Source organism: Tauraco erythrolophus, chromosome 16 (assembly GCF_009769465.1).
Source record: "Tauraco erythrolophus isolate bTauEry1 chromosome 16, bTauEry1.pri, whole genome shotgun sequence".
In the NCBI taxonomy this organism is placed as follows: Eukaryota; Metazoa; Chordata; class Aves; order Musophagiformes; family Musophagidae; genus Tauraco; species Tauraco erythrolophus.
Genome location: NC_141480.1, coordinates 20,547,090 through 20,564,428, shown reverse-complemented (window position 1 = coordinate 20,564,428; position 17,339 = coordinate 20,547,090). Strand labels below are relative to the sequence as shown.

The following is a 17,339-nucleotide window of genomic DNA, read 5'->3' as shown; positions in this document are numbered from 1 at the left end:
GGGTACGAATTCTCCCACCCAATTGATATCGTGAGTGCACTTCAGCTTTGGCATTTGATGTGGTTCCTTCCAAGAATGAAATCCGGGTGGAGTAGGATCCGAGCTGTCACAATTTCAATCACAGAATCCTTAAGAACTCTAACGTGCAGCTCTGTGGTGTTTAGTCCTACAATTGCTGAAAAGGCACCAAGTATTTAGTGTGAAGTTCAGGCATCTGGGAAGTGTCTGTCAGACAATGAGTGACTTTCCAACCTTCCATTATTTCTTTGTGCCAATGATGAGGGGAGGTGAGGCTGTGCGAAGGTCTTGGGTCATGCTCGGAGTATGGTTGAGAGGTGGGGATGTTGTTGGTGTTGAGCAATGTCTGAGTATTTTTGCTGTGATTGTGCAAGTGGTACTGAGTAGAGACTGGACATGTGCGATGGGGAGGGTGACTTTGAGCGGGGAAAAGTCTTCCCTGATGGAAACAGAGATGGTGGCTAGAAGATGGTCTGTGTCATTGGGGAAGGACTGGAGAATGTCTGCTTGGATGTGGTGATGCCATTTCCCATGGCGTGGGATAGAGTAGAAAGTCTTAGGAAGAGGCCTGGGGCAGACAGATCTGCTTGCCTGGACTCCTCTCAGGATTTCCCAAAGTTCTGTATATCCTCATGCCTTGTTGTTCTCCATGATATTACTGCTTGTGAAGATAACTGCCATATGTGCCTTTAGTCACTTGTTTTTGATGTGGAATGCTGTTGGTCAAAGAAAAGATTTCTGAAATTTGGATGACACTGCCAGCCTTCTCTGAACCTTCCTTGGTTTTCTCTCTGCTCTTAGTCTTCCTAGGGAGGGGAAGAAGTGGTCTTCGTATTCATTATGTTGGCAAACCTTGCATTTCACTGCAGTGAAACAGGTTCCTTTAGTTTTCTTCTCTCCTCTCACCAAAACCACCCACCCATTGTGTTTTTTCTCTCACATTGGCAATATGTTGGTGACAGTGGATGACATGAAGATGGCAGAATTTTGTCAACTGTTGGGTATCAGAATTTGAGGCAGTCGGCCATCAGTGCAGGGAATGGCTTTTCCAGTGTCCTGAGCTGAGGTTGATGTTGAGAGAATGTCCTTAGCTTTTAGGTGTCCCTCCTGCTTCCCTGTGATAGGAAAACGTGAAGGAGCACTATGACTGTCCAGTGATGTAAAGACTTTTGCGGAACGTAGGTAATTTTTTCCTCTCCATCTTCCCCAGAAATCTGGGCTAACATTAAGCTCAAATGTTTTGAGCCAGAAGCCAAAACAAGAAGCCATTCCCCTCCCCTGCAAGTGTTTCTTTTCTGAAGAAGCAACAAGTGATGCTACCGGTAAGTTGTTCCTACTTAAAGAAGATGAGGCTGAGAGACAGATATATTTTTGTTCCTGTTTTTGTTTTTGTTGTGGTATCTTCATTTTGGATCGACCGAATATTGCCTGGATTAGGAGTTGGACTCCATGGTCCTTATGGGTCCCTTCCAAGATGAGATATTGTAAAACTGGAGCAGCAAAGCACCACTGCCTTCTCTTGTTCCTTTCTTGCTGCTTTTGGTCACAGCGTGAGCAAGTGGCAGCCAGCGCAGCTGGAGGAGGAACCCTGATGTGTTTCTGGGAGTGTCTGAGTTGGGAGTTAAGGGGATGTTGTCAGTGCAAATGCCGTGGTATTACCTTGGTGGCTTTTGAGGGGTGGCTGATGCTGCTGAGTGAGAGGTATTTGGGGGAGACAGACTAATGCCTCTGCATACTGAGGTTCTTGCTGAGTTGTTCTGGCAGTGCATGCCTGTCTGAAAGGGAAAGCATGAGCTTGCCATTCATTGTGGAGGTGGAAGATGCAGCCAGAAGAACAGCTCTTCCTCAAGGTACGTGAAGAGCGCTCAGGAGCTGTGGCTTTTGGATAATTGTCATTCTGGGCTCTGATGGGTTTGAGTTCCTGAAGATAAAACCCCTGTACGTTGTTTGGGCACACTGAAGCCTTTTTGCAGATATGTCGATGTACCTGGAGCTTGGTCTTGTGTTTGAGAGGGTGGTGGATTGCCTTCCTGACAGGATGGGAGCTGAAGAGTGTGGCCTTCTTCCAGAAGGTGAAGCGAAGGGTCAGAGTGTCTGTCTTGCATAGACTGGAGGAAAGTAGGAAGGTCGTTCCTCATCTGGAGGGGTGGAAGGCCTGAGGGCAGAGGAATAAGATCTCTTGCCAAAGGGCATGTCAGTGCTCCACGGTAAAGGCAAAAATGAGGAGACAATGATAGAAACAGAAGTGAAGAGGCCAAGAGGCAAAAAAGTAGAAGGAAGAAAAAGCAAAGAAGGAGGAAAGAGAGAAAAGATGAGTAGAAGAGAACGGAAGAGATGAAGAATGAAAAAGGTGAAAGAACAAGAAAGAAAGAAGGAGTGAAAGAGAAAGGAAGAAGGAAAAGAAAGACTGAATGGAAAAAGGAAGCAAGGAGGAAAGAAAGAAGGAATAGAAAAGAAGGAAGGAAAAGACGATAGAGGAGATGCACTGATGTCATCTCTACATGGTGAATGGAGTGGAGAACCTCAGCATCCTTGTTACTCAGAGACACTGCGCAAGGCTTGATGAGAAGTGGTGAGGAAGAGGAAGGAGAGCTCTTGCCTGAGAGTATGTCCCTGCTCCTTGGCGAGTGTGATGTGATCGTATAAAAAGCATTTTGGTCAAAGAGACAATGCAAAGAGTGAAAAAAGGGAAGAAGAGGAGAACGGGAGGGAGGGAAGGAAGGAAAGAAGGAAGGAAGGAAACCAGAACAAAGCAAGCACTAGGGAGAAAGAAAATGTTATAGAAAAGGATAAATGAGTTTACGTGTATGCACGGACGCTATCACTGTACAAGGGAAAATGGTGAGGGAGAGAAAGGGCGAAAGAAATAAGCAAGGGAGGGAGAAGGGAAGCAAGGAAGAAATTAAGGAGGAAAGATGACAAATATGAGAAACATGGACGAAACAGTAAATGGATGACGAGGTTGCAGCGACGTTACCTTGCACCAGAATGGGAGAAGGAAAGGAAAAAGGCTCCTTTTCTTCGCATCTGTGGAAGAAAAAGCAAGCAAGAAAGGATGAAATAACAGAAGGAAGGGACGAAGGAAAGAAGAGATGATAGACAGGATGACCAGAACGCACCGATGTCACCTCTACTCGCCGAAGGGAGCTGGTCCCTACAGCCTCCGCCTTGGTTAGAGTACCGCGCTGCGGCGCTAATAGCCCGTAATTAGCGCAGATGGCCCATAATTAGCGCTGATGGCTCCGTCTTTGATGTTCGCCGCCGCGGCGCCGGAGGCGACTGTTGAGCTGCGAGCGGGGGTAAAGAAGAGCGAAGGATGGAAAGAGAAGGGAAAGGGGAGTGAAGAATCGGGCACGGCCGGGAGAGAACGGAAAGGAGGAGGAAGAGAAGAAAGCAAAAGAGGAAAGAGCAGAAAGCCGAGAGAGGAGAAGGAAGGAAAGAAAGTAGAAAATGAAGATGCGAAAGTGGGAAAGAGAAAGAAATGATAAGAAGAAAAGCAGGGAGAAGGCAAGCGCGGCAAGCGAAGTGCGGCGGGAGCGTGTGCGGCGTGGGAGCAGCACACGGTGTCGCTGCAGGCTCAGGAACGGCGGAGAGCCCGGCTGTGAGCGCGGGGGGGCGGCGCGGCGCGGCGCGGGGCGGGGCGGTGAGGAGAGCCGGGGCGTGCGGGCGGCGGCGGGGAGCCGTGCGGGGCCCGGGTAAGGGCCGGTGTCGGCGGCGGCGATGGCGGGGTGGTGCGTGTGGGCGGTGCGGGTGGTGGTGCTGCAGGCGGCCTGGGCGGTGGTCGGCGGGCAGGTGCGGTACTCGGTGGCGGAGGAAGCGAAGGGCGGGACGGTGGTGGGGCGTCTGGCGCAGGACCTGGGCCTGGAGGCGGGCGAGGCGGAGGCGCGGCGGCTGCGGCTGGTGGCGCCGGGCCGGCGGGCGAGCGTGGAGGTGAGCGGGGCGAGCGGGGCGCTGGTGGTGAGCTCGCGGCTGGACCGGGAGGAGCTGTGCGGGAAGAGCGCGCCGTGCGCCCTGCGGCTGGAGGTGCTGCTGGAGCGGCCGCTGCGCGTCTTCCACGTGGAGCTGGAGGTCACCGACATCAACGACAACGCCCCGCACTTCCCCGCTGCCCGCAAAAACCTCAGCATCGCGGAATCGTCGCTGCCGGGGTCTCGTTTCCCGCTGGAGGGCGCGTCGGATGCCGATGTAGGAGCCAACGCGCAGCTCTCCTACACGCTCAGCCCCAGCGAGCACTTTACGCTGGATGTTAAATCCTCTGATGAAAATAGGAAATCTCTGTTTCTCGTGCTCACGAAACCTCTGGACCGGGAGACGGTGCCAGTGCACCGACTGGTGGTGACGGCGAGTGACGGGGGCCGTCCGTCTCTGACGGGCACGATGGAGCTGGTGATCTCGGTGCTGGACGTCAACGACAACGCGCCCCAGTTCAACCAGTCGGTGTATAAAGTGCAGCTGCCGGAGAGCGCTGGAGAGGGCACGCTGGTGGCGCGGGTGAACGCCATGGATCCGGACTTGGGAACATATGGAGAAATTCTTTACGAAATTGATACTTTGATCCCTTCTTCGGCGTCCAATATATTCAGCATCGATGCGAAAAGCGGGGAGATCCGACTGACGGGCACCCTGGACTTTGAGACAGTCACTTTCTACGACCTGCAAATTAAGGCAAGAGACAAAGGGACACCCCCTTTGTCGGGTCACTGCAGCGTTGAGCTGGAGGTGCTGGACGTGAACGACAACGCGCCGGAGGTGCGGGTGACGTCGCTGTCGGTGCCGGTGCCGGAGGACGCGTCGGTGGGGACGGTGGTGGCGCTGCTGAGCGTGTCGGACCGGGACTCGGGGGCGAACGGTCGCGTGCGGTGCGCGGTGTGGCCGGCGGGGCCGTTCGGTCTGGTGTCGACGTTCGCGGGGTCGTACTCGCTGGTGGTGCGGGAGGCGCTGGACCGGGAGCGGGTGTCGGAGTACGAGGTGGAGGTGCGGGCGGAGGACGGCGGGTCGCCGTCGCTGCTTGGCAGGCGCGGGCTGCGGGTGTCGGTGTCGGACGTGAACGACAACGCGCCGGCGTTCGCGCAGGCCGTGTACACGGTGCTGGCGCGAGAGAACAACGCGGCGGGCGCGGAGCTGGCGCGGCTGTGGGCGCGGGACCCGGACGAGGCGGGCAACGGGCGCGTGAGCTACTCGGTGGCGGAGGGCGGCGGCGGGGGCGCGGGGCCGGGCGTCGGGTGGCGCTCGGCGTCGAGCTACGTGTCGGTGGACGCGGAGAGCGGGCGCCTGTGGGCGGTGCGTCCGTTGGACTACGAGGAGGTGCAGGTGCTGGAGTTCGAGGTGCGGGCGGTGGACGCGGGGGAGCCGCCGCTGTGCGGCAACGCGACGGTGCAGCTGTTCGTGGTGGACGAGAACGACAACGCGCCGGCGCTGCTGCCGGCTGCGGGCGGCGGGCCGGGGCCCGAGGCGGCGAGGGGCTCGGCGGCGGGGGGTCCGGGTGCGGGTCCGGAGTCGGGGGTGTTGTGGGCGTGGGCGTCGTGGGGGGCGCCGGCGGGGCAGGTGGTGGCGAAGATCCGCGCGGTGGACGCGGACTCGGGCTACAACGCGTGGCTGCGCTACGAGCTGTGGGAGCCGCGGGGGAAGGGCCCGTTCCGCGTGGGGCTGTACAGCGGCGAGGTGAGCACGGCGCGGGCGCTGGAGGAGGCGGACGGCCCGCGGCAGAGGCTGGTGATCGTGGTGCGGGACCACGGGGAGCCGGCGCGCTCGGCCACGGCCACGCTGAGCGTGTCGCTGGTGGAGGGCGCCGAGGCGGCGCTGGCGGCCGCGGGCTCGTCGTCGTCGTCGTTCTCGTCGTCGTCGGGGTCGGGTGTGCGGGCGGCGGAGGGAGGCACTTCGTCGTGGTCGTCGTGGACGAACGTGTGGCTGGTGGTGGCCATCTGCGCGGTGTCGAGCGTGTTTGTGCTGGCGCTGGTGCTGTACGGGGCGTGGCGGTGGGCGCCGCGGGCGGCCGTGCTGTCGGGGCCCGGGCCGGCGACGCTGGTGTGCGCCAGCGAAGTGGGGAGCTGGTCGTACTCGCAGCGCCAGAGCCGGAGCCTGTGCGTGGCGGAGGGCGCGGGCAAGAGCGACCTGATGGTTTTCAGCCCCAACTTCCCGCCGCCGCCCGGCCCCGCGGCGAAGGAGACGCAGCCGGAGGCGCCCGCTCTGCTGGACACGGTCAGTGGCCCTTCCTCGCCCCTTGCCCCGGGCCCCTTTTTTCCTTGTGGCTCTCGTGGCCCTTGTGGCCCTTCGTTGCCGAGCGCTGGTCAGGCGGTGGTGGGAGGGTGGCTGAGGCCGTGGGGCGTGTGGGCGGTGGGTGCTTGTGGATGTTAATGGGACCTTTGCCTCTGGCTCGGCGTCCTTGACGGAGCCCCTCGGTCTTGCTTTGCTATTTTGGGTGTGAGTTGAATAAAATTATGGCTGATTGCGATGAGAGGTGCCAACGACATCATCTTTCGGGACGATCTTGCTGGTGTGCAGCATTTGCACCCGAGCTTGCTGAAGGGGTGCAAGACTCGCAGGCTGTGGTGGTGACAGTCCCCCAGGCACTTTGTCGCCCTTTCCCCGGTCTCGCCCCTCTGGCTCTTCTTTCCCGGCCTCTGGGCAGGCGGTGGTGGGGGCCGGGCTCATCCCCCGTGGTGTGCGGGCAGTGGGTGAATGGCAGGTGCTTACTCTGTTTGCTGGCTACAGTGTTCCTTGTGTCTGCTTTCTCTGCAAGCTGTTTCACTTCTGCGGGTTTTTATGCCACTGCGTCCTTTTCCTGGTTGGCGGAATTGGGTGGAGCCGTTTTGCAGCCATTTTCCCTAGCGTCATGACCTCAATGGGAATATTTTCGGATGATTGTTTACTCCTTTATTTCTAGCTGAGATGTTAATTGGTAGACTGCTGTTTCCTGTAGCGCCTCGTATCTTTTTCTAGAGGAGACGGGGAGATCGAGAGCGTAAGTGGGAATTCAAAGGATGTGTGGAATTATCTAGTTCAAACCCATCCTGAAAGGTGGACATGTTGAAGTTGGATGGGTTTTCTGGCTTTGTTGTCCAGTCTAGTTTTTTATCTCTTTACTCCTTATCATTCTTTGTGGTAATTGTGCTTTGAAAACCTATGTCTTTCTCACCATCAGTTTTTTATTTTATAGTACGAGAAAATGTTCCTCAAACAGGAGCTGCTCTTAAATCTTTGTTCATCTTGCTGGCCTTCTCTGGAACTCTTCCTCGTCCTCTCTGAAAGTCTTCCTGGTCTTCTCTCTTCTTCTTACCGTATTAAGAAGGGGAGAACCTCTACAAAATACTCAAAGTGTTGGTGAACCTTATATTTCCACAAAGTTGAATGAAATGCATTGTTTTCTTCCATGGTCTCATAGGTCTTACCTTTTTAATTGGCGCTGTGAACAGAGCTGATATGTTTACATCACTGTCTTCTTTTTAGCAAAGAAGTAATTTCAGAACCTGAAATGGTTGGTTCAGAGTTAGTTACAGTCTCTGTTGAAGCCACATTTTTTGTCTCATCTTCTCAGCTTTGCGGTGTCCTGTATGGAAAATATTTTGCCATTTTCCCACCTAGGTCTTCAGGATTATCAACTTTTTCTGCAGTTCTTACCAGCAGACCTGTATTTTAACTCTGCTGTGGAGAGTCATATCTGCCATAACCTTTTTTACATCAGTGTCCATAACTTTTTGAGATCCGTTGATGAGGTATTAAATGGCACAATTCCTGGCAAAGATCTCTGCTCGACTGCAGTGTTGACCTTATTATCTTGCTCAAGTGACCAGGTTTGGTTTTCCTGCCATCTGTGTAGTTAATCACAACTCTAAGTGCTGTATGGAGTGTCCTCATTTGTGTACATTTTCCTGTCTTGCAGGTAGGACAGTTTTAATGAACTTTTTGCATTTGGCTGCTGCAAAGTGCTGGATTCCAGTCTTTTCTTGATTAGAAGTCTGTCCTCCTTTTTTAATTCTCCTCTGAAACAGAGATCATGACAGGTGACCACAGGTGGTACTCCAGGTTCTTCTCTGTTCACCTTGCATGACATATATTAGTTCATGAAGTACTACAGAATTACTGTGGACATGGAAAAGATAGTAGAATCATTTCACATTGTCCCTTTCTAAGTATGTGATGCAAATGTACTTTCTAATGCAAAGTATTTAACGGCAGAAGAGCACAAACCAAGGTGAGTGTGAAAAACATGCAGTTATAGTGCTATATTAGGCAAACTGTGTTGTTAGAGGACTTGGTTTTGGTGGGCAAATATATTTGTAGACACACCTCAGCTATGGTTCCTGCCTGACTCTGCTGGTTCTGTGTACGCTGCAGTGGTAGGCTTTGTATTTCCTTTCTTTTTTTTTTTTTTTTTTTCTTTCCTCCTTCCTGAGAATACTTTTTAAAATAAACCATTATTTTGTGTCTGGTTGCGTGTGTGCCTTGTGATGATTGCGTGAATATGAACTGGGATGACACCTGAAACTCTTGGTTCCTCTGTAGACAGTGTGGCTTCGCTTGCCTTTCTCAGGAGATGTGTCAGTGATTGTGAACAAGGGCCATGTTGCCAAATAGTGTTGACTGCCTGATTGCAGAATTTGTGCCCTTTGCCATCACTGTGGTTCACTGTCTTGTTGTCTTTTAAGGTGACATTTACCTCAGGAGAATGCCGACAGGCTTCAGGTTTAATTTCTGTTTCTGCCTTTGTAGAAGTGGAAACAGAAGCGCTGGCAGTACAGAAGGGATTTGAGAGGCTGGACAAAACCTGTTTGCTCTTCCAGCCCTGCTCTTCCCTGAAATTGTGATCAGCGATCCCTGAACTCGGCCCTGGCAATGGAGACCTGGAATTAAATCGACAGCTCTTAGGCTAGTAACAGCTGTATTAAAGATAACCTATTGACAGACCCACTTGGATTTTTTTTTTTAACATTTGGTATCTTCATTTTGTTTTGATCTCCTTTTGCATCGTTGATGTTTGGGTGGTAGAACCAGCAAATCACTTCCGTGTGAAATCCTTTTGTGTTGCTGCCTGGCCTGTGTGGTGGGGTAGCAGCGAATGTCCATAGTTGTGTAGAGAAGGGGCCTGGATGTGTTTATGTCAGTGGATGAGGTGGGAGCCTGGGAACACATTGTAAGATGAACTGTTCCTTGCCAGAGCAGTGGCGCGACCCTTTTGTCTTCAGCTACGGCCTGGGTGGATGACTCTGCTGTATCCTGCAGCGGCTCATCTCCAACAGTAACGGGCACATGGTTTTGCTGTACTGGGAGTGCCTACAAAGGTAAGAAAGAACTTGTTCACCGTGCAGCTACAAGTGGGGAATACAACTTCCCGGAAATACTTTACTGAGATACATAAAGACTACCAGAGAGCTCAGGTTCCCTGAGCTATTTCACCCTTCCGAAAGGATTTGTGCTATGTGGTTTGTGTTTAGACTGATATGTAAAGTCAGAGAGTCACTGAGGGAGTGGAAAGTCTTTGGAACTTGTATGCATTGACATTTTCTTACGTTGGACCTATGCTTCGAAACGCAAATCCATCCTGTTACGAACAGACTCAGATATTTTTGTAATTTGATGTCATCACTGTATTCGTTAACATATGAAAACCAAGGAGAGTGCGTGGGATTGCTCTGTCACAAAGCCATGAAAAAGTAAGCAATTTCTGCTTGTTTTTAGTATTGCTACACCAGGCACGAATAAATTGCATGTGAATCTGTGTCTGCTGGAGACCTGAGTACTTTCCATAGATGGAAAATCAAGGCTACAGTCTTAAGTCTGTACAGGAAATAGCTGAACTCTCTTCACAAATAAAGAAATGAGGAAACTGAGTTATGCCTCCTCAGCAAGACATAGGAAGACAAAGTCAGGAGCTCGGCAGTGGACTACGTTCTTCTCAGTAAGGAGCTTTCCAGAGGTGATTCCTGCATTAATGTAGGCGTTTAGGAAACGTCTTGGCAAGTATATATCAATTGAAGTGCTATCAGGGAAGAGAAGAGAAGAGAAGAGGAAAGACGAGAAGAGGAGAGGAAAGAAGAGAAGAGGAAGGAGCAGAGAGGAGAAGAGGAAGAGAACCACCCACTTTTTTTTTGACTAGCGAAGTGTTTCGCAGAGAAAGGGCGGAGCTCGTCGGGCGGACGGCGGGAGGCGGCTGCTCGCGGGAGGCGCCGCGCTCGGACACCAGGTGCCGCTGTTGGCCGCGAAGGCGCCGTGAGCCCGCGGGACGGCGGCAGCTCCTCCCCGAGCCGCGGTCATGATGGCGTCAGCGGGCGGCGGCGGCAGGATGCGGCGGCCGGGCGGGGCGAAGGAGAGTGGAGCGGCGCCCCGAGCCCACCGGGGAGCCCTTAGGGCGGTCGTCCGGGCGGCGGCGGGGAACCGGGTGGGGCCCAAGTGAGGGCCGGCGGCGGCGATGGCGGGGTGGTGCGTGTGGGCGGTGCGGGTGGTGGTGCTGCAGGCGGCCTGGGCGGTGGTCGGCGGGCAGGTGCGGTACTCGGTGGCGGAGGAAGCGAAGGGCGGGACGGTGGTGGGGCGTCTGGCGCAGGACCTGGGCCTGGAGGCGGGCGAGGCGGAGGCGCTGCGGCTGGTGGCGCCGGGCCGGCGGGCGAGCGTGGAGGTGAGCGGGGCGAGCGGGGCGCTGGTGGTGAGCTCGCGGCTGGACCGGGAGGAGCTGTGCGGGAAGAGCGCGCCGTGCGCCCTGCGGCTGGAGGTGCTGGTGGAGCGGCCGCTGCGCGTCTTCCACGTGGAGCTGGAGGTCACCGACATCAACGACAACACCCCGCTCTTCCGCGGGAACGAAGAAGCCTTTACCATCGCGGAATCGTCGCTGCCGGGGTCTCGTTTCCCACTGGAGGGCGCGTCGGATGCCGATGTGGGAGCCAACGCGCAGCTCTCCTACACGCTCAGCCCCAGCGAGCACTTCAGACTCGATCATCAGAGGAATAACGACCAGAGCGAGTCTTTGGCTCTTGTTTTAACGAAACCGTTGGACCGGGAGACGGTGCCTGTGCACCGTCTGGTGGTGACGGCGAGTGACGGGGGCCGTCCGTCTCTGACGGGCACGATGGAGCTGGTGATCTCGGTGCTGGACGCGAACGACAACGCGCCCCAGTTCAACCAGTCGGTGTATAATGTGAAAGTCTTGGAGGGTACAGAGCCTGGAACACTGTTAATCACGCTTAGTGCCACGGATTTAGACGAAGGGATCAATAGCGATATTATATATTTATTTAGTAGACACGCCACTGCAGAAGTTAAAGAAATGTTCAGTATGGATGAAACTGAGGGAAAAATCAGACTTCGAGGAAAGTTAGACTACGAGGAAATGGACGGTTTCGATATCACGGTAGAAGCAAGAGACAAGGGGACCCCCCCTTTGTCGGGTCACTGCAAGGTGGTGGTGGAGGTGCTGGACGTGAACGACAACGCGCCGGAGGTGCGGGTGACGTCGCTGTCGGTGCCGGTGCCGGAGGACGCGTCGGTGGGGACGGTGGTGGCGCTGCTGAGCGTGTCGGACCGGGACTCGGGGGGCGAACGGTCGCGTGCGGTGCGCGGTGTGGCCGGCGGGGCCGTTCGGTCTGGTGTCGACGTTCGCGGGGTCGTACTCGCTGGTGGTGCGGGAGGCGCTGGACCGGGAGCGGGTGTCGGAGTACGAGGTTGAGGTGCGGGCGGAGGACGGCGGGTCGCCGTCGCTGCTTGGCAGGCGCGGGCTGCGGGTGTCGGTGTCGGACGTGAACGACAACGCGCCGGCGTTCGCGCAGGCCGTGTACACGGTGCTGGCGCGGGAGAACAACGCGGCGGGCGCGGAGCTGGCGCGGCTGTGGGCGCGGGACCCGGACGAGGCGGGCAACGGGCGCGTGAGCTACTCGGTGGCGGAGGGCGGCGGCGGGGGCGCGGGGCCGGGCGTCGGGTGGCGCTCGGCGTCGAGCTACGTGTCGGTGGACGCGGAGAGCGGGCGCCTGTGGGCGGTGCGTCCGTTGGACTACGAGGAGGTGCAGGTGCTGGAGTTCGAGGTGCGGGCGGTGGACGCGGGGGAGCCGCCGCTGTGCGGCAACGCGACGGTGCAGCTGTTCGTGGTGGACGAGAACGACAACGCGCCGGCGCTGCTGCCGGCTGCGGGCGGCGGGCCGGGGCCCGAGGCGTCGGGGGGCTCGGCGGCGTCGGGTACGGAGTCGGGTGTGTTGTGGGCGTGGGCGTCGTGGGGGGCGCCGGCGGGGCAGGTGGTGGCGAAGATCCGCGCGGTGGACGCGGACTCGGGCTACAACGCGTGGCTGCGCTACGAGCTGTGGGAGCCGCGGGGGAAGGGCCCGTTCCGCGTGGGGCTGTACAGCGGCGAGGTGAGCACGGCGCGGGCGCTGGAGGAGGCGGACGGCCCGCGGCAGAGGCTGGTGATCGTGGTGCGGGACCACGGGGAGCCGGCGCGCTCGGCCACGGCCACGCTGAGCGTGTCGCTGGTGGAGGGCGCCGAGGCGGCGCTGGCGGCCGCGGGCTCGTCGTCGTTCTCGTCGTCGTCGGGGTCGGGTGTGCGGGCGGCAGAGGGAGGCACTTCGTCGTGGTCGTCGTGGACGAACGTGTGGCTGGTGGTGGCCATCTGCGCGGTGTCGAGCGTGTTCGTGCTGGCGCTGGTGCTGTACGGGGCGTGGCGGTGGGCGCCGCGGGCGGCCGTGCTGTCGGGGCCCGGGCCGGCGACGCTGGTGTGCGCCAGCGAAGTGGGGAGCTGGTCGTACTCGCAGCGCCAGAGCCGGAGCCTGTGCGTGGCGGAGGGCGCGGGCAAGAGCGACCTGATGGTTTTCAGCCCCAACTTCCCGCCGCCGCCCGGCCCCGCGGCAGAAAACGGTTCTGCTGGTAAGGGTCCGTCTCTGTCCCCACTTGCTTCAGGCGTGGTAAGTTTATTGGCAAATATTTTTTTCAACCTCTCTTAGGTAGTTTGGGTACCTGTCACATTTAATGGATCATCTATGTATCATAAGACCTTTTTTTTTAATGGTAATCATTTTACAATGCGAGTCTTAGTCTTGGGGTGCTTTTGGATATAACCTTAGTGATCCGCTCTAGAAATACGTGTGCACATTTCGCAATTTCATTGTTCGACTTTCTGAATGCCTCGCAGAATTTCTTTCTCCTTTTGTTTTAGTTGGGGTTTTTTTTCTTCGCATTGAACGTTATGATTTAAGGTTTTCTTTGCGTTGTAAGATTCCCCACCCCTCACTTGGTGCCAAATGGCAGTAGCAGATGTTAGCGGATATTTTGTTGCCCTCTTGCAGTGTGTTTCAACGTGTGAAAACACCCGGGAGGTGTCCAGGAGTTTGGTAACTCCCTCAGTATGACTGTTATTAGGATACTAGTTATCTTTGGAAACAGGTGTGGTCACGCTTGATTTGATGAATGTTGTGTTTATGTGCGCCAAGGCTCGCTCGGGGTTTTATTGATTCGGAAACTCACTGGTTGGTGGGTTTCGCCAGTCATAAGAAGCTGAAATATCCACAGTTCCAGTTATGGGGTGCAGTGAGGGTGAAGAAGCGTTGGTGGAGGTCTTGAGTACTATTCTGCCTCTGGAAGTCTGGTGAAAATGTGGGGGCAGTTAGAATGACACACACTGGATCCTCGCTGAAAAAGTGGAGAAGTGTTTGAGGGAGGGGGTGCTCCCTGCGCCTCTCCCCATGGCCTGATCCCTCTCTCTTCGTGGTGGTCTGGCGTCTGTTCTACCCCATCCACCCCAGAAACGTGCTGCGGAAAGTAAGAGTCGAAAGTTGTTGGGAGTCGAGAGAGGGAGGAAGAGTGGTTAAGGGAAAAGTTGAAAGGAGAACTTCTGTATGCAGAATCAAATAGTCTAGAGATGGTTGGTGGAAAACTCTTGGTTCTACTAGCAGAAAAAGCAGGGAAACACAAATTCAGCTGAAAATAAGTTTTCGATGCTGTTTTCCACTTCCATTTCCCTGTGTGGAGAGTGGTTCTCTACTTACCGGGTGGTTTTAACACCGTTATCGAAGCAGCTGATCCTGTCCCTGCCCTGATGGTGCTGGAGCGACTCTGTTCTCATCGAGACCATCTCCAAAGCGCTCTCTGAGGTGACATGTTAGGATCATGTTTAGGATTCCTCATTCAGTGTTAGAAACTGGGTACAACTTTTACAGGGAAAGGAGAAGATCTCTCATATCTGATTTTTATAGCGTAAAAAACGAAGTCTGTAGGGCTGCTGGGGTAGAAAGAACAAGCAATACTTCTACATCATTCTTTTTCGTGTTACGCATTCAATTCGCCAAAAACACTCGTTTGGATAATTACAATGCTTTTGTGGCAAAGCGATATCTGTAACGCGATATTTCTTCTGAGAACGTACATTTTGTCGGGTTCTGTATAAATAGAAGCGTTTCAGGCGAAGGACGTGGACTAAAAAAGTAAAATTGCAGAATGTTGGTTACAAATTGACAAGAACGGTGCTTATAGGGGTACCGAAATCCAGTAAAGAAAGTTGAAAACTTCGTGTTGGTCTTGAAAAAAATCGGAGTGCGTTATCTCCCGCTGATCCATAGAAAAATGCCAGCGTGTCCCACGAATTTCTCTTTCCTTCCTGCTTCTATTTTAGATCCCTTTAACACGGGCTTTATGTTTGAGTTCTTTGTGTATTTGCTGGGAATTGTGTTTCTAGTCGCCTTTGATCATGTCCGATAGCTGATGTGCTTAAGGGAAGTGAGTCATCACCTCTTAAGTGCGCGTGAACGCTTTTGAAGAAGGAAGGCTTATCCCAGAGCTGTAGAGCTGGCGCTTTCTTTCCTTAATTCACATGGATGTGATAAAAGGCAGGAACGGCAAACCGCCACCTTACCGCCACCTCCTAAAGGAGAATCTCCTCGCTAAGTTTATAAGAAGGTTTAACTAATTCTGCAGAACAGGATGGAAAAACTCCGCACCTGAGCACCGAGGTGGGAAGCAACTCAGTTTCCTTGGGCGATGTGGAGTCTCTAAATGTCGATCGTTTGGGGCACGGAAGGGTTTGGCTTCCGTGCGGTTCCTCTTGGTTTCTCCAACTGCGGCAATGAACCGAATATCTGAACAGGATTTATTATAGACATAAACTATCCGGAAATATTTCGGTATTCCTTTAGAAACATAAAGCAATCTTAAGTTTAGAAACGGAGCTCGTAGATGCTTTGGCTTCGTGGCGTAGTCCGGGCAGGAGCCGTTAACAGAAGGCGCTGGAACATCCAGCCGGTGCCTGGAATAAAACATCACAATTTCGCTCAGTCGGTGCAATCCTCGGCTCTCCAATGCGTACTGATTTGGGAAATTATACTGATTAACAGTGACGTTATGAGGCGCAACGCAGCCGACGCAGAGCGTGCCGCTGACTGCGCGTAGAGCTCTTCCGCGGGAGCGGGAGCGGCGGCGGGGCCGCGGCTGCAGCGCCAGCACCGCCGCGGTGGCCGGAGGCTGTTTCGCAGCTTCACAACCGGAGATTTTACAGGCAGGGAAAACGCCGGAGGAGTTGGCGAGATGCGCCGGGTGCTCGGCGTCGGAGCTGCTCTGCCGCACGATCGGGACTGGTCGATCCCCCGTACCCGCGGTCACTGGTCTCCCCCCCCCGGCAGATTCTCCCAAACCCGGTGGTCTCTGACTGGGGTAAATAGACCAGCCTGTGCCCTCGCGTTGAAGAGGCGGGTTCTTGCCAGCGACGTGCTGAGTAAGCACCTTGTGAGTCCGTGTTTCTGCTGTTCGATGTGGGTAATGAGGATTTTCGTGGGGTTCGCTGAAATCTAAGAATCCTCTGCGTACCAGGTTGTTCTCCCGGGCTCCTTTTAGTTATCTCCGCTCCCGCTGTCCCCTCGTAGCAGCTGCGAGCTCCCGTGGCTTATTGAAGAGCATCCTGACATCAGACACAGCCCCCGCGGGGCAGGGGAGAGAGGCGGGGGGGTCTGGGAGCTGCGGGATCTGCAGCGGATCAGCTCGGCGGTGATGCAGCAGACTTGCTCTGCTCGCCTCTTGCACCGGGGGGGGGGGGGTGTGGGGCTGAGTGAGCCCGCGGAGGGGGGGCTCCCGCAGCGGGACAGCGTGGGCTGCCCGCCACGCCGCGTCCCAAGCGGGAGGAGCCCGGTGTTTCGGGTCGCGGGAGGTATCACCGTCCTTGACCTCATCTCTACCCGGAGGAGCCTTTCTCCTGCACGTCCGTCGGCGGCTCTGCCGTAGCGATTTGGGTTCGGTCCGAGCAGGAGCCCCTGCTTCTGGGACCGGTCTTCCTCTGTCCGTAGGCAGATCCGATATACTGCCGGGCTTCCATCAGTGTCCGAGGTTTTCACATGCTTCTTCCAGGCGGAGATGAGATCCGGGGCTGCCGGTCGGTCCGGGGCTGCCGGTCGGTCCGGGGCTGCCGGTCGGTCCGGGGCTGCCGGTCGGTCCGGGGACGGCTGCCGGCGCGGAGAGCTCATTGGTTCCCCTCGGAGGAGAAACCGTAGGGCTGTCCCTCCGTCTGCTCCCCCGAACGGATTCAGCCCCTTCTTCTGTCTCCCACTGAAGCGTCATGTCCTAATTAAGCACCATCGGGGTCCCCCGGTTCCGGTGGGAGCCCCCGGTTGATTTTCCCGAGCCTCGGTACCGAGCGGGACGTGTTCGTGCTCAGCAAACCTCTGCCGAAGGCACCGCTCCGCGTCTGTGCAGCCTCTGATGCGTTGCTCGCGGAAACGGCGCCTTAAAATCATCGCTGACGTAGATGATGATGTTCATACACGAGTGGCTCTTCGTGTGGTGCCTCCATGTGCTCCGCAGCCCCGACGTAACCCGGTTTTCCTACTCACCTTCATTTCTTTTTGGCGTTCGCTCGCTTAACAGTTTTTTCTGGCCGCTGCCATTGTCCCGAGCGCAGCCTGCACGGGCTGGCTTAATGACGTCTTCTTGCCGGAAAAGGAGATGATTGGCTGAAAATATAAGACGGGGTGGGAGAAAGAGTACGACGTAAGGGATGCTCGGGGCTCTGAGGCGGTGTAAAGGCAGGACTGCAACCGCCTGTGGGGCGGAGGGACTCGGAGAAAGCGCTCCGTGAGCAGGGGAGATGACGAGGGGGGGGTTGTGTTGGCGTGGGTGAGACTCCAGAGGTGCCGGACCGTGCCCTCGGGGTCGCAAAATGTTGAATTCCTCGACGACTCGGGTCAAACCGGCTTTAAGAATGGGTCCAACCGAGGGAAGGGTTCGGAAATGGCAAATCGAGATCAAAGACGAGAGGTTTTAAACAGTGGTTACATTATCTACTGTGATACCAAGGAAAATGTCTACATTAAAGGTGTTTAATACGACTGTGAAAATACCATAATTAGCGTAAGTGACTTGAGATGGAGAGG

The 17,339-nt window shown here is 55.5% G+C and overlaps 1 protein-coding gene and 1 pseudogene across 1 annotated transcript; both read left to right on the top strand.

Annotated features, from left to right (window-relative positions):
* The first annotated feature begins 3,738 nt into the window (after positions 1-3,738).
* Positions 3,739-8,592, top strand: LOC147527687 (protocadherin alpha-2-like). The gene is made up of 2 exons (XM_086621862.1): positions 3,739-6,216; positions 8,521-8,592. The coding sequence occupies exons 1-2, from the start codon at positions 3,739-3,741 to the stop codon at positions 8,590-8,592; spliced, it is 2,550 nt and encodes an 849-aa protein (XP_086477988.1).
* Positions 8,593-10,423: 1,831 nt separating this feature from the next.
* On the top strand, positions 10,424-16,460 carry LOC147527686 (protocadherin alpha-2-like; annotated as a pseudogene).
* The last annotated feature ends 879 nt before the right edge of the window (positions 16,461-17,339 follow it).